General features: G+C 38.3%; 1 protein-coding gene across 1 annotated transcript in view; it reads right to left on the reverse strand.

Annotated features, from left to right (window-relative positions):
• The window catches only part of LOC126475055 (DNA-directed RNA polymerase II subunit RPB2), an 88499-nt gene that overhangs the window by 35465 nt on the left and 27112 nt on the right, over positions 1-25922 (reverse strand). Inside the window, exons 8-13 of the mRNA XM_050102607.1 lie at positions 25668-25787; positions 22212-22398; positions 9818-9974; positions 6147-6304; positions 5389-5624; positions 2119-2341 (exon numbers count right to left, since the gene is read on the reverse strand). Of these exons, the coding sequence (XP_049958564.1) occupies positions 2119-2341; positions 5389-5624; positions 6147-6304; positions 9818-9974; positions 22212-22398; positions 25668-25787 (1081 nt within the window). The remainder of the gene's footprint in view (positions 1-2118; positions 2342-5388; positions 5625-6146; positions 6305-9817; positions 9975-22211; positions 22399-25667; positions 25788-25922) is intronic.

Consider the following 25922-nt stretch of genomic DNA (forward strand, 5'->3'; position numbering starts at 1 on the left):
TCACACAATCAGCTTAACAGCTCACGCATACAAGTTGCTGACAAAAATAATACAGACACGATGGAAAAGAAAATTGAACATATGTTAGATGATGATCAGTTTGGCTTTAGGAAAGGTAAAGGCACCAGAGTGTCAGTTCTGACATTGCAGTTGATAATGGAAGCAAGACAAAAGACAAGTTGAGACACATTCATTCATAGGATTTGTCAACCTGGAGAAATCATTTGCTAATGTCAAATGGGGCAACATGTTCAAAATTCTGAGAAACATAGAGGTAAGGTATAGGGAGATATGGGTAATATACAACATGTACAAGAATCAACATTAAGAGTGGAAGATCAAGAACGAAGTGTTCAGATTAAAAAGTGTGCAAGACAGGGATGTGGTCTTTCACCCCTACTGTTCAGTCTATACATCAAAGAAGCAATGATTGAAACAAAAAATGTTCAAGAGTGAAATTAAAATTCAAGGTGAAAGAATATCAATGATAAGATTTTCTGATGACATTTTTGTCCTATGTGAAAGTGAAGCAGAATTACACGATCTGCTGAATGGAATGAACAGTGAGTACAGAATAGGGATTGAGAGTAAATCAAAGAAAAACGAAAGTAACAAAAAGTAGCAGGATTGATGGTCATGAATCCGATGAAGTTAAGTAATTCTGTTGCTACCTAAGCAGCAAAATAATGTGTAATGGACAGAGCACGGATGCCATCAAAAGCAGACTAACACTGGCAAAAAGGGCATTCCTGGCCAAGAGAAGTCTATTGATATCAAACATAGGCCTTAATTTCAGGAAGAAACTTCTGAGAATTTATGCTTGGAGCACAGTATTGTATGGCAGTGAAGCATGGACTTGGGGAAAACCGCAGAAGAGAATCAAAGGACTTGAGATTTGCCACAGACAAATGCTGAAAATTTGGTGGGTTGAAAATATAAGGAATGAGGTGGTTCTCCACATAATCAGAGAGGAAAGGAATATATGGGAAACACCGCAAGAAGAAGGGACAGGCTAACAAGACTTCTGTTGCAGCATCGGGGAATAACTTCCATGGTACTACACAGAGAGCTGTAGAGAGTAAAAACTGTAGAGGAAGACAGAGATTGGAATACATTCAGCAAATAATAGAAGTGCTACTTCGAGAGGATGCAGTTAGCACAGGAAAGGAATTCGCGGTCGGCCACATCAAACCAGTCAGAATACCGATGACTAAAAAGAAAAATCACAGTAAGAGTTGGCACTGAGGGTTACAGCGCACTCTGTAGAGGCTACCAGCTATCATCTTATCTGTCCCCAAACACAATACACAGCAGATTTCAAATGGTAACACTAGTCTGTTTTGTTTTGGGTTCGAAACAACAAGTTCCACTTTCTGAGGAGTTTTTCTGCTTTTGGCTTCTTATGTAACACTTGCATCTCACCCCAAATCATTTGAGTACCTTTTTACAACACTGCACCAAAAGCAGGAACACACTTCCGTTTCATATCTTTGTATGGTCTTCTATTTACAAATGCAGGGTCCCACAGGCACACAACTTACACAACTTAAAGAAGTTCATTCTGTAGAACAATATCACAGAAATTTTTATTCATATTTAAGTGAGTTTCATCCTTTAAGATCATATTACACATAGAGATATTAACAGTGGTATTCATTCCTCATTGTGTGGTTCTCTTCTTGCCCATCCATGTCATTACATCATATATAATTATGACTTTAAACATGCAAGTGGCCGATAAAAGTGTTTGTGGAGGACAATATCATGCTGGTTCTCAAGAACAAATTAATAAACCGCTCAAAAAAGTTTTGTAATGCCTTCATAAGTATCCTAGTTTGTAGAGCATTGCATCAGCATGGCAACCCGTGTGACCAACACTTATTCTCCATCATTCACTTTGTACTAATCATGGAAGTGCGTGGCTGACAGTTTCCGCAAAGGAACAATATGGCCTACTATATATACTAAAATAAGTGATACTAAATATAATACAAAGTCTTGCACAGTAATATTTTAAGTGTTAACATTAATTTGTATGCTTTACTGATATTTCGCATCTCAGCACATATTTTGCAAATTTATAACAACCTGTAAATTAAATTTATTCCTTTTACTAACCTGGTAAGTGTTCCTAGGGCTCTGGTTGTGGTCAGGGAATGGGATGATGGAAGCACATACACCAAGAATCATTGCCGGATGGATTTCACAATGCGTGTGTGTTGAACAATAGGCATACGATTTGTCATGACGCAAGTCATCTAGTGACATTGCAATCATAACAGTTTCTTCTTCAAGTGTATCAATGTATTCAACCACACCCTCAGCAACAAGCATCTGCCACCTAATTACAGTAAAAACAGCATTTAAAACAATCTTTCACATATAATATCTAATACTTTTAATAAACTTTCATACCAAGCAATTACAAACAGTAAAAAATATATTTGCAAAGGGGTAAAATAGTGTAAGTATTGAAAATATATATTGTGTGTGTGTGTGTGTGTGTGTGTGTGTGTGTGTGTGTGAGTGGTGAGTGAGTGGTGAGAGAGAGAGAGAGAGAGAGAGAGAGAGAGAGAGAGAGAGAGAGAACCTTGCCCTATTCCACTAATACATGGAGTGGGGGGAACACTGTCTGCCTGCCTGCCTCCACATATGTCTTAACAACTTAAATGATGGGAAATCAATGTGGACTCTAAACGCTTAATGCCATCCAGGCTGTGCGAGTACATATCTTTAGCTCTAATCTTGCACAGCTTTTAGAATAAAACAAAGGAGCATCTGTGCAAAATTTCGTTCAGATTGGAGATTATCAGGTTGGAGACGATCAGGTTGGAACCACTGAGGAACCTGAAGAGGAATGGCCTCGTACACAGGAGAGGGACATAAATGGTCACAGGTCTGTTTGAAACACACTATACAAATGCTGAAAAATCTGAACTAGCATATGCTTTTAGACAGATGTCAACTGTCCTGGGTAGCTTAGTTACAATGTCACAAGAAATGTTTAACCCTTCACGCCTCAGCTGTAGTGTCGCAGAATGTTACTATCTTTGTTGCTAATGTAAAGTGATGGGATAGGAGATAATAATGTTGCCTAGTTGTTCTTCCATGAAACTTGTCACAGTTTCCTTTGTCAGTGGCCACTTGAACGTGACATGGATCTATACTATTACCATTTCGTTCGTGCTAGTGGTCTGCAGCTGGGACTTTGCATTATGGATTCCGTAGCCAGGTCTTCATCTACTGTTTGTGTTACAGACCATGACTTTCAGGATACTGTTTTAAAATGGTCTGAAGATGGTTTAGTACATAATGTTGAATCAGATGGTGACAACAAAAGTAAATGTGAACAAAATTCAGAATAGAAACTGTGTGAAAGTGAAGACAAACTTGTTCTGTCACTGTGAATTTCTTGAATGAAACATGTGAGCAAAGTGATGAAGATGGAAGTGTAGAAACTTAATCTTTAGCTGAAGGTTCTGCAAGAAATATATTTGGTCAAAACAAATATTGCAGGTCGTCAAAGCTCCATCAAACGATGGTCAATGTCATTATTTTTCTGCATGTTGTACATAAGTTGGGTGAATGGGTTTGTCCTTCATAATTCCCACGAACAGAATACTTAGGTGAGCTGCTTTAATTTTCTGAAGAAGCTTGCAAACTCATTGGCGACACCACAGATAAAAAGTGAGTGAACAACTAACTATCATATCCCCCTAAACTTCACGCATCCAGTAACTGTGTTTTGAATGTAGCAGAACGAAGTGCAGGAGTTGTTGCAGCATGATTGGAAAAATGCAAAACATGCTCCATCTGTGACTTAAAAATAAGAGAAAGGTGCATTATATTTGCCATTGTTGCAAGAACCAAACCCAACTAAACCTCTACAAAAATTTCCAGCGAATGCAAAGAAAACCTGAGAACATAATTAAAAGCCTATAAAGTACTACAGCAATTTTAATTTTTTAAAAATGTTTTATGGGAGTTTATATTTTTATTGTTACATATATAACAAAAAAATATAAACTCGCACGGGGTCCCGGGTTAGATTTCCGGCAGTGTCAGGGTTTTTCCTGCCTCGATATGACTGGGTGGTGGTGTGTCGTCATCATCATCATCATCATCATCATCATCATCATCATCATCATATAACAAACAATAAAAAAGTAAAATTTAGAGTGCAAGGTATTTGAGTTTTCACAGCATCACCATTGTCATGTTCATTTTGTGCAATTTTCTGTTTGAATGTTTTTTATGTAAAAATAAACTTTAAAATTTATTTGAATATATTTTTGTTTGGTATTAATGTAAACTTTTACACAAACAACTGAACTGTTTCACTGAAATTGGTGACTGCAATTTTTATTGTTATTTAACAACAGTGGTCTGACCTGGGATATACCGACAAAAAAATTACCTGTGAAGCTAAAGGATAAATGAGGAATCTATAATACACAGAACCCACATTTTGCTCCCGAAAGATTCACAAAGATGAGATCAGACTAATTACTACATGCACATAAGCATTTAATGTCATTTTACTGTTGTTCAATGACAATGGAATAAGAAGAGATCCTAATACATGGTACAGCGAGAAATACCCTCTGCCATCCACTTTATAGTGGTTTGCTGAGTGGTGGGCGTGTGTGCGAGTGTATACCTGTCCTTTTTTCCCCCTAAGGTAAGTCTTTCCGCTCCCGGGATTGGAATGACTCCTTACCCTCTCCCTTAAAACCGACATCCTTTCGTCTTTCCCTCTCCTTCCCTCTTTCCAGATGAAGTAACCGTTGGTTGCGAAAGCTTGAATTTTGTGTGTATGTTTGTGTTTGTGTGTCTATCGACCTGCCAGCGCTTTCGTTTGGTAAGTCACATCACCTTCGTTTTTAGAAATATTTTTCCCACGTGGAATGTTTCCCTCTACTATATCTAATGAATGTTTTCCTAGACAACCAATGCACCTACATCAATCACTCTCCAACAGCCAATGAGCATCCAGTAGTGTTCAGAGTGCTCTGCTTGGAATGTCATACCCAATAGGAGCATTCAACATTATTGTAGCAGATTGTTTAGTGAAATTTTATTCCACTTGTGAGTTGCCTTGGCTGATGGTTGTGACAAGCAACAAATTCTACACAAGGAACAGGACAGTTTTCAGTATACACCCTTACACAAAGTGCAAAGCACTTGTATGGGCGAACTGCAACTGCCACTTGGAACAGGCAACAATGTAATCCCCTTCCATTTCCTAAACTGTGGAACTGTCCATGTTCACGGATATTGCTACAGTAGAACAGTAGTACACAGGAACAGTGTATAGGGATCCCAAGTGAACAATAAAAAAGAAATGACTCATCATTACTGATTTAATTGAGGAATGTTACTACTTACCCATAGTTGTCATAGTCCCGCTCTTTTAATCTATCAATGTGTCTCTTCTTTAGGAGTAAACTACCATTTTCGACAATGAGCAGAGGTCTACAGATTCGCCCTGCATCAGTGTAAATTCGTATTTCTCTGTCACGAATATCACGGATCATAGACACTTCACTCACAATGATATCCATCTGCCGTCGTAGTTTCCTCAGTGTTGCCATTAATTGTTCAGGGTCACGATGAATGCCAACCTATACACATAATTTAGCAGCATTAAGTACTGTCAACATGATACTATTCACAATATTAATGACAAAATTCGAAAACTCAATGCTATATCAAATTTAATTCTCTTTAGAAGATTCGACATACTTTCCAATGGAAGCAACTACTTTGCTGAATACCCAAAAGCACACCATACATGTATTATTCCTACAAAATCAGGGATCACTCTGAAGATAATTACAGCCCTCACAACACATCTTTGAAGTTTCATTATTTTCAAAAATGGTTCAAATGGCTCTGAGCACTATGGGACTCAACTTCTGAGGTCATTAGTCCCCTAGAACTTAGAACTATTTAAACCTAACTAACCTAAGGACATCACACACATCCCTGCCCGAGGCAGGATTCGAACCTGCGACAGTAGCGGTCTCGCGGTTCCAGACTGCAGCGCCTAGAACCGCACAGCCATTTCGGCCGGCCATTATTTTCCCTGCAGATAAGAGTGCTATGTAGCTCATGACCATCTAAAACAAATTTCTAGTACATACCCAACAGCCATTGACAAAAATCTTTGTGGCATCAGCAATTGCAGATGGGGCAATCTCTTCTAAATTTTCCATGCTCCATTCTTCCAAGAACTCCAATATTGGAGATGGCTGAGATCCTACAGATATGTAGGCCATCAGCGCCAGATTTTTTACCAGACCTGGAAGTTTTAAGGAAATAATTAGGAAAATAAAATACCATTTTTACAAAGAGGGACTCTGATGACTAGGGGTCTAACAGCACTTAATACAGGAATATGCAATATACCTTTGTAAGCAAATCACAGTTGTGAATATCAGAAATAGAGCTCCACTTGGCAGATATTTCACGCCAAAAATAACACAAACCTATTCTTCCTGACTGAAGAACTATATCAGATACAAAGGAAAATATAATGTGTGTACAGTGCCATTAATCTGTATCCATTTCAGCAGAGCATTATGAAAGGTGGCTCAAATGTAATATCCCATTCACTAAGGTCACTGATGACTGATCACTGACATACATTTGGCAAGGAAAACACTGCTGTATCCATACATCAATGGAATTCTAATCAATACTTCAGCTGTGATGCCACAGTTTCTTTACTGTGTGGACTTAGTAAACAATTTAAAACTACTGTGTTGTCCATACAAAAGGTACTTTAACCACAGTAATGAGACTGAATAAAATCTGTATTTGATAAATAAAAGACACATCCAGAAGATTTCATAATGGTGCATAATTAATCAATGGTTACAGCAAAGACAGTATACACTGCATTAATATTTGTAACTGAATTGTTTTTCTTTTACTGCTGTGACTAATTCAAAATTTTTCACTCTTCTGTCTACAACCTGAAAAACTCTGTATATTAGTTAATAGGCACACAGGCACGCAAATCCATACACTATGGATTGGTGCCAGTAATATGGTTCTTAATTTATAACAACCTACTGTTAGTAAGGCAATTTAGCTGATAATTTTTTTCCATCTCAGTGTTGGGTCCCACTGACTGCAGAAGTGCTAATAAACACAATGATGATCAGATTAATGGAAAACCTTTTGTCATTAGAAGTAGCTATAAACAGTAAATAATTCCTGCAGTTTATGGGAGAGTATATGTAAACTTTGTAATTACAACTCTCTTCCCTGGACTTGGCAAGCCTGGCTAACAGCAAAAATGCTGAAGGTTTCTGGACACTGCTGCTTCCTGATGAAATGATTCCATGAACTACCCTAATTTATAAACTGGTGTTTTTACTAAATGGTAACCTTGTGTAAATAACTAGAGATTTAAGGCTTCTTGAAAACAAAATGAACTATATCATTTCCGTGAGAACTGATGTGTTTGATTTTTGTGACTCTTGGATTTTCTCGTTTTGACCATTGGTCTACAGAATTTTCTTCACTAATATTTCTGATGATGTTAGATTGCTCTGTTTGGGAGTTAAGTAGATCATGGCAATGATATATGACACATGTTTGTTGTTCAGTGATACAAATTTCGAACCTAATGGAATGGAATCAGTTTGTTTCAGAGCTAATAGTAGTATACAGGTGGTTACATTTCTTTAACTGTCTCGCACGTCAAGGCAGGGCTAGTAATATTTGAACTACTTTGTTCATACCCCTGGTTTTGGGAATTAATCCAGGTCTGCCAATAAATTTTTCCTACAATGGCATAATTTCCTTGTGAAGTGCACACCTAACTACACTAGGACTGCTTTGACGCTCACCACTGCGACTACGAGTTGCAAAAGTAAAAATATGTCTATTATATGTATCAGAGGACTGATCGTTATTTAGAAACAAACATAGAAAAACAAACTTATACAATGAACTTGCTTTGGTGCCTACATACTGTTTCATGGTCATAATCTCTAAAACTGTTCCTTTACCATTTCAGATTTATTATTGACTTCCATACCCAGATTCGCTAGTTTCAATACTTTTTATCATTCCCTTATGTTATATTTATGTGACCCTCAATCTTTTGCTAAGCACAAGCTGCTAAGCTATCAGGAGAAAGGCTGCTGTTCCTAAAACCTGTCTTTATGGGATTATTCTGCCCTTACTATAACCTCCAAGAATTTTTTTACTTGGTTTGGACATTTCTAACTGTGTTGAAATAAAAAATTTCATTTATATAGTGATAAGCATTTCAGCTACATCTCTACATCAGAGGATTTAACTGAAACGGAATACAATATATATGTAACATGTTTAATTTCATTCAGGAACATAATTTACATTTCAGTACACTGGAGGGTTCAAGGTGTGTGATCATATTAAATTACTGTTTATCACCTCCATGAAAAGGTCTTGGTGCACTACAGAAAAAATTAAGTTGTCTATTTAAAAATTATTCAATACCACTCGGTAATCACAAAGTGTATTCACAAAATAATTAAATTTTGCTGTCTGAAGCAGAAATATGCTGTTATTAACAAGTGTGTAATTTGTGAATTTAACATGTTTTCACTTGCAGATCTCCATGGTACTGAATCAAGGTTATGGCCAGCCAGGAGTGGGCGGAAGGAGACAAAAATTTTCCTGCTGCTTTGACTACAGAGGCTGTCTAGTCTACATGACCCTTCACACACTACTGTAAGCTGCTCCAGAATGAAGTGGCATTCCTCATGCCCAATGAAGAGCAGAAAATTTTAACAGCTGTGTGTTAGCTATGCAAAAATTATACGTACAAAGTCTTTCAGTGACCCAAATTATGAGTTTGAAGAATCCTAAGTACAATCTTTGAAGTGTTGCAGTTCTATAAAACTTGTGTTTTCTGAAATAATAGCGTTTGGCAGTAATTTACTAATAGAACAATCAAAACATAATTCATTGTTAATAATATATCTGAATACTTATCCTTATTTGACTATTCACTTGGGTTAAATTTTTAAGTATGAGCCAAGGCATTACAACCACTGCCCACAACAAGAATGAAATCACTTGGTTGTGTTGTGGGAAACGAAACATATAAGAGGGCCAGAGGAATGAAGAATCATTTGACCAATTAAATGGACTGAAAAATAAGAAAGCCACTGATGTGACTGACTGCTACAGGGCAGATTATTACGGCAAAACACAAGGAAATGAAATCTCCAAGCATGCACTGCACCACAGACTTGAGGCAATGGGAGCAGTTTTATACAATAAAGGACATTCACCTGAGCTTGCATAGGATTTGGGATAATAATCTACAGCACCTTAACAGCAACAGACTACAGGAATATTGTCGCAGGCATCTTCCAGCAGGATAATTGTGTGTCATACGGCAAGAAACATGCTACAGTGGTTTGAGGGGCATCACAGTTAACTTAAGCTGATATCATGGCCACAAAACTCGCTTGATATGAACTCTAGGGAACAAATCTCTGATGATACACTGATGATACAGGGTGCCAGCTCCGCACTCACAAATCACAAGTTTACAATTTGCAGGAACTACAGACCTGTGTGTAAAAATCTAGCACCAGGTACCCACAGATTCGTACTAAGGATTTATTTATCAATGCATTCTATCATGCAGAACTACTGCTGTATTGCATTCCAAAGGCAGACCAAGAAGCTGTGAAGCAGGTGATCACAATGTTTTGACTCATCAATGTACAGCATATGAATCATAATTGTTTAAAATGACAAAACTATCAAATAGCACCATTGTCAGCTGTGAGGATATACGTACCTACAGCAGCACCTTCTGGTGTCTCTGCTGGACAAATCATCCCCCATAAAGTATTGTGTAGCTGACGGGGTTTTGCCAGTTTGCCATCTCGTCCTATAGGTGAGTTCACTCGACGAAGATGGGACAGCGTTGACGCAAATGTAAGCCTATTCAGCACCTTGTCATGAAAGAGAATCTTATATAGGATTTTTTAATATTTTCAGTAGACAAATAATAATTGACACTGATAAACATATAAAATTTATAGGATAACAAAAAACCATCACTATGTCATTATGTTTTATAACCCTTTCTCATCTATTACACATGCCAAAGCCTGATACTTCCTCTTCCTCCTCCACTTCTTTAGTCCAAAGACAGGTTTGATACAGTTCTCCAAGCTAGTGTATCCTGTGCAAGCCTCTTTGTCTTTGTACAACTTCAACTGACATTCACCTGAACCTGCTTACTATATTTATATCTTGGTCTCCCTCTACAATTTTTACCCTCTGCCCCCCCCCCCCCTCCCCTCCACTTCCCTCCAATACTAAACTGATGATTCCTCGATATCTCAGAATGCGGCCTTTCAACTGATCCCTTATTTTAATCAAATGACAGTGTAAGTTCCTTTCATTTCATCCATGTTTGACTACCATACAAAGCTACTTTCCACAACAAATACATCCAGAAAAGACTTCCTAGCACTTAATTTTATATTAGATAGTAACAAATTCGTCTTTTTGAAATTCTTTCATCACTACTGGCAGTCTTCCTTTCATGTTATATCTAAGGCAACTATAGTTCTTTTTCTGCACCAATAGCAAAACTCATCTATTATACTGTCTCATTTTCAAATCTATTTCCCTCAGCATCAACTAATTCAATTTGAGTATATTACGCTGCCTTTTTATGCTTTTGTCAATTTTCATCTTATATCTTTCACTGTCATTCTTTTCAACTACTTTTTCAAGTACTTTGCTGTTTGACAGAATTACAAAATCATCAACAAACCTTGTTGTTGTTGTCATCGTCTTCAGTCCAGAGAGTGGTTTGATGCAGCTCTCCATGCTACTTTATCCTGTGCAAGCCTCACCATCTCCAAATAACTACTGCAACCTACATCCTTCTGAATCTGCTTAATGTATTCATCTCTTGGTCCCCGTCTACAATTTTTATTCCCCAAACTTCCCTCCAATACCAAACTGGTGATCCCTTGCTGCCTCAGAATGTCCCCCACCAACCAGTCCCTTCTAGCCAAGTTGTGCCACAAATTGCTAGTTATGTGATCTATCCTCTATTCTACAGTGGTCTTCTGTAGCACCACATTTCAAAAGCTTCTATTCTCTTCTTGTCTAAACTATTTATTGTCCATGTTTCACTTCCATGCATGGCTACATCCCATACAAATGCTTTCAGAAACGACTTCCTGACACTTAAATCTATACTCGATGTTAACAAATTTCTCTTCTTCAGAAACGCTTTCCTTGCCATTGCTAGTCTACATTTTATATCCTCTCTAGTTTGACCATCATCAGTTATTTTGCTCCCCAAATAGCAAAACTCCTTTACTACTTTAAGTGCCTCATTTCCTAATCTAATTTCTTCAGCATCACCCGACTTAATTTGACTACACTCCATTATCCTCGTTTTGCTTTTGTTGATGTTCATATTATATCCTCCTTTCAAGACACTGTCCATTCCGTTCAACTGCTCTTCCAAGTCCTTTGCTGTCTCCGACAGAATTACAATGTCATCGGCGAAGCTCAAAGTTTTTACTTCTTCTCCATGAATTTTAATACCTACTCTGAATTTTTCTTTTGTTTCCTTTACTGCTTGCTCAATATACAGATTGAATAACATCGGGGAGAGCCTACAGCCCTGTCTCACTCCTTTCCCAACCACTGCTTCCCTTTCATGCCCCTCGACTCTTATAACTGCCATCTGATTTCTGTACAAATTGTAAATAGCCTTTCCTTCCCTGTATTTTGCCCCTGCCACCTTCAGAATTTGAAAGAGTATTCCAGTCAACATTATCAAAAGCTTTCTCAAAGTCTACAAATGTTAGAGATGTAGGTTTGCCTTTCCTTAACCTATCTTGTAAGACAAGTCATAGGGTCAGTATTGCCTCGCATGTTCCTACATTTCTACAGAATCCAAACTGATCATCCCCAACCATGACTCATTAAACTGATAGTTCAGTAAGTTTCATGTCTGTTACCACCTGCTTTCTTTGCAAATGGAATTATTACATTCTTCTTGAAATCTGAATGTATTTCGTCTGTCTCATACATCTTGCTCACCAGATGGAAGATGTTTTGTCATGGCTCTCTCTCCCAATGCCATCAGTAGTTCTACAGGAATGTTGTCTCCTCCCGCGGCCCGGTTTCGACTTAGGTCTTTTAGTGCTCTGTCAAACTCTTCACGCAGTATCTTATCTCCCATTTCATCTTCATCTACATCCTCTTCCATTTCCATAATATTGTCCTCAAGTACATCGCCCTTGTATAAACCCTCTATATACTCCTTCCACCTTTCTGCCTTCCCTTCTTTGCTTAGAATTGGTTTTCCATCTGAGCTCTTGATATTCCTGTATGCAGTACCTATCTTGCCCTTAGTGGTATATGCTTCTATATACTTACATTTGTCCTCTAGCCTCCCTGCTTAGCCATTTTGTACTTCCTGTCGATCTCACTTGTGAAATGTTTGTATTCCTTTTTGCCTGCTTCATTTGCTGCATTTTTATGTTTTCTTTTTTCATCAATTAAATTCAATATCTCTTCTGTTACCCAAATATTTCTACGAGCCCACATCTTTTTACCTACTTGATCCTCTGTTGCCTTTGCTATTTCATCTCTTAAAGCAACCCATTTTTCTTCTACTGTATTTCTTTCCCCTGTTCTTGTCCAATCGTTCCCTAGTGCTCTCTTTGGAACTCTCTACAGCCTCTGGTTCTTTCAGTATATTCAGATTCCATCATCTTAAATTTCTACCTCTTAGTAGTTTCTTCAGTTTTAATCTACAGTTCATAAACAATAAATTGTGGTCAGAGTCCACATCTGCCCCTGGAAATGTCTTACAATTTAAAACCTGGGTCCTAAATCTCTGTTTACCATCATATAATCTATCTGAAAGCTTCCAGTGTCATCAGGCCTCTTCCACGTACAAAACCAGTCTCTGGACTGAAGACCACAACAACAAGGTTTGCCAATGAACTCTTAATTCTGTCAAACAGCAAAGGACTTTGAAGAGCAGTTGAACAGAATGGCTATGAAAGATACAAGATTAAAATTAAAATAAAGGCAGAGGAACGTTCTCAAATTAAATCAGGTGAGGCCGAGGGAAATATATTTGGAAATGAGACAGTATAATAGATGAGTTTTGCTATTGGTGCAGCAAAATAACTAGAGTTGGCATAGGGATGACATAAAATGGAGACTGTTATAAAGATTTTATTCCTTTTCCAATTTTTTTCTTTGGTTTTCCATACTGCTTGCTCAAAGTAGATATTGAATAACATCGGACATAGGCTACAACCCTGTCACACTAATTTCTCAACCACTGCCTCCCTTTCATGACTTTCAACTGAAGTGCCAACTAGTTTCTGTGTAGGTTGTGAATAGCCTTTTGCTTGCTGTATTTACCCCTGGTACATTCATGATTTTAAAGAGTGTATTCCAGTCAACATTGTCAAAAGCTTTCTCTGATGACCTAAAATAAGAGTTGTAGGGCCAGTATTGTCTAGCTTCTTCCTACATTCCTCTCGAACCCAAACTGATCTCCTCAAGGGCAACTTTTCCCAGTTTTATCATTCTTCTATAAATAATTCGTGCAAGCATTTTACAACCATGACTTCTTGAACTGATAGTTCACTAATAGCCCCCACCTTAGCCTTCCTTCTTTGGTGCTGGAATTACTACATTCTTATTTAAGCCAAAAGGTATTTTGATAGTGCCTGTCTCTTACATCTTGCACACCACGTGGAATAGTTTTGTACTGGCCAGCTTTTCTAGGTATATAAGTAGTTCTGAGGAAATGCCGCCTACTCCACGTTCCTTGTCTTGATTTAGGTCTTCCAGTCCTTGTTAAAATCCTCTCACAGTTTCATCATCATCATCATCATCATCATCATCATCATCATCTCCTTCCTCTTCCCTTTCTACAATATTGCCTTCAAGTTAATTTCCCTTGTACAGTCCCTCTATATAGTCCCTCCACTTTTTAACTTTCCCTTCTTTGCTTAATACTGTTTTCCATCAGAGCGCTTGATATTCACATGCTGCTTCTATTTTCTCCAAAGGTCTCTAATTTTCCTATAGGCAGAGTCTATCTTTCCAGTAGTTATAAAGGGCAAAGCAAATAGAAGTGGCGTAAAGAATGGATATGACTGGACACGAATGTCTGCATATAACCACACTCTTGTCATGTATTCCACACCAGTTCTGAGCATAGTGCAGACTGTGACAGTGCAAGTGGAGCAGTGCAAAGGGGACAACAGTATTTACAACGGTGCAGCCTGTGTTTGTTGTGAAAAGTTACGTGACAACAAACTCATGGAAATGGTGTGGCCAGTTGTTTACTGAGAAATTTAATTTTGCCAACGTGCCAGAAAAGTGAGCCACACAATGCTTAGTCTAAAAATGGCGTCAGCAGGATCTGTTTTGAACAAGTCAAAAAGTTCTAAAACGTCTTCTCGCACCAGAAAATATGGCTGCAGTTCATCAGAAAATCTTTCAGAGTCCTACCAAATCAAACCAATGCCTGCTGCAAGAGACCAGCATATCACATCAATAATGCAAGCGAATACTCCACCTGGACCTGCACGTCCATCCCTTCCGAGCGTCTGTTGTTCATGCATTAAAACCAGCAGATGCTCCTCAGCAGCTCCAGTTTTGCGAATGACTGTTCACTAAGATAGAATGAATGGCTTTGACATGGATCTGTTCTTTATATCTGATGAAGCCCTGTTTTCACCTGAGTGGTTATGTCAACTCTCAGAATCACAGGTTTGGGGCAGCAGATAATCCACATAACTTCCACAAAATGCCACTACACAATCAGAAGGTTGGGGGTTTGATGTGCGGTGTCTGCACACTGCATTATTGGTCCCATCATTTTTTATCAGATGCTGTCTTTAGTGCGTTACATTGCCAACATTTTGAAACCATTTGTGCAGCATTAACAGAGAAGGAAAAGACCTACAGTTACTTCCAGCAGGATGGAATAACTGTACATACGGCCTGCTCAACCTTCGAGCACTTTTATACTCACTTCATACCTGACACAGTTGTTAGCAGAGGTCAGTCTGGCTGCAGACCTACCTCGCCACCCAAGTCACCTGTGCTTTCAATGTGCCATTACTTTGTGTGGGGGAGCCCCCAAGCCTGAGGTGTATCACAACAGCCCTCACAGTCTTCAAGAACTGTGGCAGAACATTTTGAATGAGATTGTAGCAATTCCAGCAGTCCAGCTTTGATCTGCCTTAAACAACTTGCTGACCAGGGCCCAAAAGTGCCAAGAGATGAGTGGTGGTCATTTTCAACACCTGCTATAGTCAGGTTATTACCGTATTTCCTTCCCTCTGCTGTGTTTGTTTCTATCATGGAACTCTGTTCTCCAAGCTACTTATTTGCCCCACACTGCACATGGTTCTAAAGGTTTGAATTTGTCCTCCAGTTCCTGGTTAGCCATTTTGCATTTTCTGCCAGCCTCATTTTTGAGATGCCTGGATTCCCTTTTGCCTGTTTCACTGACTGAATTTTTACATTTTTTTCTTTTCATCAATTACAATCAGTACCTCCAGTGATATCCCACTACTTCTACTAGCCTTGGCTTAACTTATTGATCCTCTTTTGCCTTGACTGTTTCAGTTCTCAAAGTTATCCATTTGTCCTGTATCATTTCCCCTTACTGGTCAACTGTTATCTAACATCCATTGGAAACTCGACAATCTCTGGTTGTTTCAAATTATTTACGTCCCACCTTCTTAGTATCCTAACTTTTTGCAATCTCTTATGTTTTAATCTACAGTTCATAACTAATAAATTTTGGTCAGAGTCAACATATGTCTCCGGGAATGTCTTCCAATTTACAATCTGGTTCTGAAATCTGTCTTATCATTATATAATCAACCTGCAACCTTCTGATGTCTCCAGGTCTCTTCCATATATATAGTACCTTCTTTCACGATTCTTAAATTAAGTGCTAGCAATGATTAACTTAAGTTCTGTGAAAAATTCTACAAGGCAGGACCTTCTTCATTGTTTGCCCCACCTGTACCCTATTTCTCCTTCCTTTCCTTTTTCCACTATACAATTCCTGTCTTCCATCAGATTTTGCTCTCCCTTAACAACCTGAGTAATTTCTTCCGACTCGCCACACATTCTTTCAATCTCTTCATCTGCAGGGCTAGTAGGCATAAAAATTTGTATTACTGTGCTGAACATTGGCACAATGTTTTACCTTGGCTATGATAGAAACACCCACTACACTGTTCACAGAAGCGTACTCTCATTTCTATTTTCTTATTATTGAAGCTATTCCTGCATTACCACTAAGCTACTTACCTGATTAAGGGCTCTAACACCTAGAATACCAGTTTTGTTTCTTCTGATAACATCCTCCCGAGTAGTCCTTGCTCAGTGACTTAAGTGGAAGACTATTTTACTTCCTGAATATTTTACCTTAAAGAATGGCATCATTTAACCACACAGTAAAGTTGCATGCCCTTGGGTAAAGTAACAGCTATAGTTTTTCGCTTGCTTTCAGCCTATAATTATGTAGGAGATTGAATTTAATTCTACAATTATCCATAGGAAAAAATTAACATGGGTTCCAGTTCACCAAAATTTTTCTCCAGAGCTCTGCAAGAAGCCTCTGTATCCTTAACCAGGCAAAAGAAAAATGTGAGACAACTGAATTATCAAGAAGAGTAGGAATGACCTACAGTCCTTTCTGTAATCTACATATAGTTTTTCAAACAATGTTTTCTACATATTTGAAAATGAAAGATCAACCAGTTTTGATTTGTGGCAGAGGCAAATGGAATTTTGCCATGAAAACCATTCCAAAAGTGAAGTTTGCTCAGCAAGCAATGGATACATACCTGTTTAGAATCACAATGGAGAGTCAAGAAAAAAGAAATGGGCAAACAAATGGAACACTGGAGTAGAACGTGTAATTACAATTGCAACAAAATTAAATGGAAGTGAACTGGACATGTAAGCAGGAGAATGGCAGGTACATGAAGCAAGGAAATACTACGCAGATTCAAAGAGAGAAGCACAGACTGAGGTGGCAATATAACTGTAGATAGTGGAAGACATTAGGAAATGTGTAAGTGCAATATGGATGCATACAGCTAAAGACCACGAGACATGGAGAAGTATAGAGAAACTCTTGATCCAGCAGTGACGTCAAATGACTGACAAACATTTAAGTATTCATCAAAGGGGAAGAGTAAAAATGAAATGTCAGATTTAGTAAATAGGAGCCATAAAAAAGAAAAAGCCTGGTGACTGCATAAATATCTCAAATACATTTTACACCCATTAATTGAGTTATGTAGAAAATTACGCATCACTTTACATGCCACCAAATGTTAAAACTGCATGGCATCACATGGTTAAATGTATGAATAATCAACAACAGTGTTTCGACAGGTTTAATGGTGAATGACAGAGGCTACAAATTTTACAGACAAAGTTTCACGGGTTGAAGACATCCGCTAAAATATGTTTGTAATATCCCAAGGTTTTTAGCACAAATAACTTGACATTGATGTGTTGAATATTCAGGGCGTATATGCAGACAAGGAAAAAAAATTCCCGGATTTCCCAGTTAAAAGTACACTTTCTCCCGGGTGAAAACAGTTTTTCCCTGCTAACTGACAGTATATTTTCTCTCTGAACTGTATAACTTACCAATCCTTTGAATAGTTCTGGTTTTATACATGGGCGTAAAATTTCCCAGTGATTTAGAAAACGAAACTCAGGGAAAACAACACGTTTTGGAAAGATCTTTGATGTGCAGCAACATGTACGCTGCATATTTTCGTATTACAAAAGTATAAATTCGAATTCCACCAAACAGGGCATGTTACTTTCCAAAGCACTGAAATCGAGATTGAGATGCGCCTTTGTAAGCTAGTCATAGGTCATGTCATATGATCTCGCCAGCCGATGACAGCAGATATTCAGAGCTTAGGACACGTGATGTCAACCATTAGCAACATCACTGTTAAGGAACGAGAACACAAAAACAGGAAAAGTTAATGGTTTAAATTAATATACATAATTTTGCTGCAAGAGAAGCAAAGCTTTCACATACAATATGGTCTCTAAGGTTAATACGCTGCAAGAGAAGTTAAGCTTTCACATATAATGTTGGTCTTTTATGCGAGTATTACACTATCTTAATCACACAAATGAGCCAGTAAAATTTTTAATAGCGACATATTCTTCTAAATGGCTCACCATCAAAAGGTTGATTTTTAAATGAGAGTAAAACGCTCTGTGTTGCCATAGAGCGCAATATAACAGGCGCCAGCGCACTTGGGCAGCTACGATGACGTAGGAGGCCCGTATGTTCGTACGCGTAAAACATTGAAAGATCTTACATTATGTCATAAAAGAAACAAGACATCAGAGGATACTCCAAGAACATTGGAATTTCATGACTCATACTAAAATGTGCACATTCATATGTCCAGATTCCCAATGAAGTAGGCCTCGACCTGATATTAAGTTATTCATTGTGATTTTCGGGAACACCAGTACTATGTTATCTCATGTTTGGTTATTTATGATACATGCTAGAAAATGAAAACATGCACTTGAAATGCAGCGAAGAGTTGAAACTAGCCAATAGTGTGGAATTATAAACTTAGTTTCAAATATATTAACTGCCTCAGCAGAAAGGATTAATAAAAGATAATTTCTTTAGCAAATCGACAAAATAACTTCATTGTTCTGCAAGGCGATTAATGCTTGACCGTCAGAAAAATGGAAATAAAATAAAATCTGAAACTAATAACATATTTTTGCCTTCTGTAACTATGTGAATATATTTCAATTCACTTGATAGCACCCGGCCACAGAAATCCGTTTTGTTTTCATTTGACATGAGAGTAGTGAACGAAGAGGAAACAGCAAAATCACTAAATGTAAACACAGGTCACATGGAGTCTACCCACTTCCCCACTATAACTCAGACTGCTCTTGCACATCAGTCCCGGATCTATGATGTTTCCGAACTGGAGTAATACTAGAAATACTAGATAGTGGTGCCCCCACCCCCCCTTCCTCCCACTCGAGCGTTGGAGATAAAGAGTCAAAAATTTTAAAAAATCAAATTTTCAAAAATATTTTCATTTTGTAGCACACATCTTTCTGAAGATGTCTGATGCATAAAACATATATGTTCGAGGAAATGTATGACACGTTATTTGGTCTTAAGTGTGCCAAAGTGCAGTGCTGTGCCTCTTCACACAGCATTCTTCTATTGCAAGTCATTGTATTTCGCTCTGTGGAATTGAGACATGTACATTTTGTAATGGATGCCATCAAGCTATATTCAGGACAGTGGAAATTAAAATGTCCTGTAGTGCCTCTCCTACATCCTGCCCCTCTTTTTCTCACAGTTAATACTGGATGGGATTATTTGTAAACTAGAACTCTTTAGAAAATTTGTACTCTTTATTCCCTATTAGCTAACAACTTGCTGCTTTGTGTGACATAAAATTAGATGTGGGATACGTAACACCAGTAAAGACAAGGGACAAGCAAGACAGTACCCGTTTCTTCAATCCTTAGCACCTAGAGTTTTTTTTCTCTCTAATCTTGCTACAGCTTTCCTTTCTGTGAAAGAATCTATTACCTTACCAAAGCTCGTCAAACGTTTTGCTACATGAAAAATTGAAATGTCGTTGCCTAATACTGAAAAACTTGTTAATACAAATGGGACCCAAGACTGGTGTGATTTCTGGATCTGATTACGTCTATTTTGTCCCCTAGATATTTTGTCTCCTAGATAAAACAAAATAGGCTTTTTAATATTGCAGCAATTGTAACACACACCAAATAAACGAGGCTGTTGTGGCACAAATGGTCATTTTTATAACACGACAGAATAAAATTCACAAAGTACCAATATCAAATGCCTATTAGGCCTAGTACAAGCAAAAAGATTTATGTTAGAAAATAGTTTCACACTTCATTCACACGCTCCACTTTCTCAAGTAATAGATCGAAAAGTAGTAGTACGAAATTTTTATACATATACGGAATCGTCATATTCTTCCATAATTTGTGTGATGTCCTTGTTTTTCTCCTTCCTCATTCTAATAGTTTTGTCATCACTAATTTTGTAACGACTACTGCCAATGTCAAAGCTTATTCGCTGGTTAACTTCACTAACTCTGCCAGGAGCGCTGGTTTAATTATCCTGCCATTATTCTCCGGTTAGGCGTTGTTACATGTTCGTACAACACGTTTTCTGCGCTACTTCCAGAATAGAACTTAAAGCGGCTGCTAGCCAGAGACTACACAACTGGTCATTACTATTATAGCGATCTGGCCAAAACTTTTCTACCAAAATTTCATTTTCTTGGATACACCGTGAAGATAATACATAATATTTCTTACCTGTTAGTCGTTTATTTCCACTCTGGTAGTCTGAATTTATGGATTTCACTGGTTATTATAACAACGCTCATCATTCGCAAACCCAGTCAACCACATAATCAGACAGTGGTTGGTATTCATCTCTTCGGCTTCACTGCGCTCAGCTCTTATAGTTGCTTTTGTCTGCAGTAAAGTTTATTTTTAGTTGCGACGAGGATTCCCCTGACAGACACATCACGTACACTATGCACGCATTCACAAATCATTCAGAAACCAATTTAGAATGTGTTTGAAAGTCATATGAATCCAATGTGCGCTGGATGCTTGGCACTTTGTGTAACACGGTTTTTTTCCCCCCCTCAAGAATATGAATTTGCCCCCCTCTTACCCCCTTCCCCCCCACCTCCTAGATCCAGGCCTGCTATGCATGCATGAATCTGGCAGTTTTGGTGTGTCAGTAAAATTTTTTCCCAGTAGCATCTAGCTGCTGGCTGTGACTGGTTACACAGCCAATAGCCACATTTCTGAAGCCAGAAGCGGGAGAAGGCATTACTCAACTGCACATGTGCATTATCTCACTAGTAACTGCTAAAATGAATCTAATGCAAACAGTTGTGACACCATGCTCATCAGAGGCAATTTGTTGTTACGAAGCATTGCATAGTCTTCCTAAAGTCTGACACATTTTTCTGTTGGCAAACGTTTGTATGAGCACTGTGTTTTATTGTTTTATATGGCAAATTTCCTTTGCAATTTAAGTTTTATTTTCGTTTGTCCTCTCATTCATGTTTTATTGCTGCAGTATTATTCCTCAATAGTGGGATACAGTAATATCCTTTGTTAGAGTATCGGTTCTTACCAGTAAAAATTAAAAAAATTTAACTGAAAATGAAAACAATGAAAAATTCCGGGGTTTTTCCCAACCCGGATCCCCCTGTTGTCCTGGGTCGTATACACCCTGATATTGCATAGTGTCTCTCACTGGCACCTGTTGTTACTAAGCATCGCTCAAACAGCTACTGTAATTGTAGTAATGACATATTTTTCAGCATATTATTACTGGTTGAATCAATTCTTTGCTTTGCTCTCAAGGACTGACACCAACTTTTTTTCCGCTTTCCCATTGCGTGTGCGTGCATGTGTGTGATACTGTCCTACAAATGAAGGTATCACAAGAGCTTTCAAAAATTTTGAACTGAATTTCAATAAACTGCAAAGCCAGTTGGAGGTAGGATCCGCTAGAAAATTTTGTGTACTACTTGTGGAAATTATGATTCATTAACATAAGTACAGAGATCATGTTATTGTCATACAAAATGTGATGCTATACAGTATTTGTCAGAAATGAAACAGCTGGTTTATTAATAGTATAGCTGCAAGGAGAAGTACAGCATCAAGATTCGGGTAGGTTGGTTGTCTCTAATAAATTACTTAAATGCCATCCCTCTGTTCTCTTTAATGGACTGTACCAGGAAACACACCAATTAGTAGCCACGTATGTAGAAAATTTTATTACAGTCAATGATTGCTGCTTTTGCAAGTGGCATTACGAAGAAACTCTGTGTTACATCTGTTATAACAACCAAACACCAGCTGAGACTTCAAAAGAAGTAAGTGCTTTATGCACACAGCAGCTCCCATGAAACATGTCTGCCAGAGTAACAGGAAACGTGTTGTGACTGATTGTTTGTCACCTTAGGAGACATCAGATGGATGAGAAATGTCAAAGGCTGTACTATTATGAAAATCTGATGGCTAATCCCATGTGTAATTGAAATTCAAACAACAGAACTTACCTGAGAGACTCCAGCCCTAGCCTGATGAGCCTTTTTCTGATCACCCCAATTGCCAGTAGCCAAAGAGTACCGCAGACCATCTGTGATTATTTTTGTCTTGATAGCCAGTTCCAAGTTGAAGTCTTTTCCACGATCTATAAACTTTTGGGCATACATGCGCACCTCTTTCATCAGATTTTTGAAAAGCCTGTAAAAGAAAATACATCCCTTTTTCTATTCAGTAACACAGACCTACCACCAACAACTTTATTGCAATATTGGACAATATTCTAAAGAAGTCACAGTAGCAGTCAGTGGTACACAAATATAGTGAAGCTGCCAACAGTCTGCAGCTTGATTTGAACAGTACAGTGTTTTACCACACATCATCCTATTAGAGGTCTCACATCCTTGCCTTCCTCTTCACCTATGGACTGACTTAAGTTTCAGTTTGAAATTGACTTCAAACCACAGCTCTTCTTTCTTCATATTAGCAAACACCGCCAGCGATAACTGGCCAAAATTCTGGGACCGACTGGGGATTATGATCTTAGACATTGGGTTTAATCTAACACTTTAGCTTCTGAGCCTCCAATATACAGTGAAAATAGAAAACAAATATTATGACATAAAGAAAATGAAGCCAGACAGACTTAGCTAAATAACCAAATTTTATGATAACATGGGTACAATACAGAAACTTAAAGAGTACAGTACACACGGAGGAAATGCGATATAATTAAAATTTGACAGGGATCATATATGAAAATACCAAGTAAAAGGAAATTATTTGATCTACAAGGGTTGACTGAAAAGTAATTCCTTCACCTTTGTAACTCTTCAACAGTTGGCAGCATTGGTATACGGCACATACTGGCTTGTTCCTTAGCCTATTCTCTACATCTCCAGTTGGCGGGAAGCCATAGCATTGAACGGTTGTGTTGTTGCAGTGTTAAGTATGGAACCCTGTGCAGACAGTTGGTCAATGCGATTTAAGCAACGTGCATTCATTCAATTCTTGATAGCAGAAGGTGTCACCCCAAAAGAGATTCATCAGAGAATGAAAGCAGTTTGTGGTGATTGTGTTGATGTGAGTACTGTGCATCGTTGGGCAAGTAAGTTTAAAGATGCTTAGGCGGGAACATCTGACATTCATTCAGGACAAACAAAGAGTTGGACGTACTGCGACAGCAACCAACGAGTTTCACAAGCAAAATGTTGACATTGATTCCGGACGATTGTCGTATCACTCAGAGAGAAACTGCAAGCACAATCAGCATTTCACAAGAACGTGTGGGTCACATTATTGCTCTACTTGGCTATCGAAAGATCTGTGCACGATGGGTACCCAGGATGCTGACTCCTGAAATGAAAGAGCACAGACTTTAAATTTGCCAGTAACTCCTCTCACGTTATGAGAATGAAGGTGACGCCTTTCTCCATTCTACTGCGACAGGAGATGAAATGTGAGTACACCATTACGATCCGGAGATGAAATGACAGTCTTTGGAATATCGACACAAAGACTCACCCCAGAAAAAGAAATTCAAGGCGCAGCCCTCAGCTGGAAAAATCATGGCCACAGTGTTCTGGGATGCAGATGGTGTTATCCGTGCTGATTTCCTTGATCATGGAACAATAATAAACTCAAGAATGTTACGTCAATACACTGCGAACTCTGAAACGATGGCTAACAAGGGTCCAAAAGGAAAAGGGAAATGTTTTCCTGGAGCATGACAATGCCAAAGCACACACTTTACGTGCCACCATAGCAGAACTTCAGAGACTGAATCTCACCACAGTACGGCATCCTCCATACAGTCCAGATTTAGCACCGTCTGACTTCCATCTGTTCCCAATAATGAAAGACAATCTGCAGGGACATCATTATGCCTCTGATGAAGACATTGAGAGAACTGTGAGACTGTGGTTGCTGAAACAGAGCGTCGACTTCTTCAGTGACTGCTTCAGAAAACTTTTTCATTGCAGGCAGAAATGTATCCAACTGGCTGGTGATTATGTGGAAAAGTGAACATTAGCAATTAAAGATCACATTGTAAGGAAGATTTCTGTGTGATTTATTAAAATATTCCCATCCAAACCCAATTAACGAAGGTGAAGGCATTACTTTTCATTCAACCCTTGTATAATTCATCAAGGTAGAAAAATCGAACAGCACAGTGGAACTAAGGCTACAAGTAGAAGCACTTAACAAGGTAGTGAAAGTAATGTGAGCACTAAGACAAACTGATGTTTGTCTCATCTGGAACACAATAGTGCTAATACTAATAACAACGTACTACACGTTCATAACTGGGTGAAGTACATCCTAGTTGGTGGGCAGAGGGAGGATGGAGCTATTAGACCATTTCAGAGAATATTAAGAATGATTTAGAAAAGGCTGTTCCTGCACGGATCAGATGATGAATACGAAACTGATCATATAGACCAGGGCTCCCTCATACACAGAAAATCACGTGCATTCAAAGCAAAGGGCTGAGAATGTGTGCACAGTGCATCAGTCTAACTAGGCTTAATTCGCCTCAGTTCATCTTGCATGGTGAAGCCGTCTGTGAGCTGTTGAGTGTGTTGAAAGGTGGCTTATTCAACATTGAAACAGAAGTGCTGGACAGTTACTAGAAGAATGGAAAAATCAGCTCCAAAAAATGCAAGATTTCTGAAACTATCTTCAAACCAAAGTGGGAACTTTTTCATTTTTTTGTTAGTTTTAACAATACATGTGTAGTACAGTAATTACTTGTGTAAGAAAGTTGTCTACTGAAAGACACAACAAAAAATTGCATTCAGAAATGTATAGTGAAATCATAGAGGATGCCAGAGAGGAAGAATTAAGGAAGCTGCGAATACTTGCAGACGAAAATTCTGCATACTCAAATGAAGTTTTTACTAGTTTTTTAGCATATTTATTTTGGTTAAAGCTCCACAAAAATGAACTGAAGTCTGTTTCCATTTCTTTCAAATGTGTCTTCATTTTTTGTTTTCGCTTGTATTATTTGACTCCACTTTAGAGCAAAAAAGTGGAAGGGTGCTGTGAAAGGACTCTTCGAGGTAGTTATAAATTTGTTCTACATTTAGCAAGAGTTGGCAAGCTGTTTAATGGAAGGGCTGTTAATAAAGAATATTCTATTGGACGTAGCAGAGACAACGGATCCAACATCATCACCCACATTCAGCAAAATACCACTTTCCATTATGGCTATATCTCGGCGAATCAGCAACATTACTGGGAATGAACACTTGGCAGCCAAAACTGAAAATGACTCCATCACATCAACAAGGCCACGTTTTCCCGGTTTTCTCCCAGATGAAAAAATTCCCACAGTTTTCCCGGGGCGTATACACAGTTTCATAATTTTCTCAATAAACCAGAATATTGAGACTATGAGGAAACTCCAGTCAAAGAAAAAAAAAAAAAAAAACAAGATCAATCTTGCCAGTAAAAAAAGCATTTCTCACCCTCTAAATAGGAAGGCCAGCAAAGGTCCTGCGAGGTCTAACCTCTTGTTACCGTAGTGATCACGATCATCCAACTCACGTCTACCGAGAGCCGCTAGAAGCAGCCTATGCACCATGTAGCTGTAAATAATCAGATGTCACACATAGTTAAGACAGCTCTGGAAGTAAAGTAAAATTAATTTCAATTAAAATGGGTTATCAAGGATGAAATTTTTGTTTTTGCAAAATGATCAATTAACAAGCCTGCCCAAATTT

Source organism: Schistocerca serialis, chromosome 4 (assembly GCF_023864345.2).
Source record: "Schistocerca serialis cubense isolate TAMUIC-IGC-003099 chromosome 4, iqSchSeri2.2, whole genome shotgun sequence".
Classification (NCBI taxonomy): domain Eukaryota; kingdom Metazoa; phylum Arthropoda; class Insecta; order Orthoptera; family Acrididae; genus Schistocerca; species Schistocerca serialis.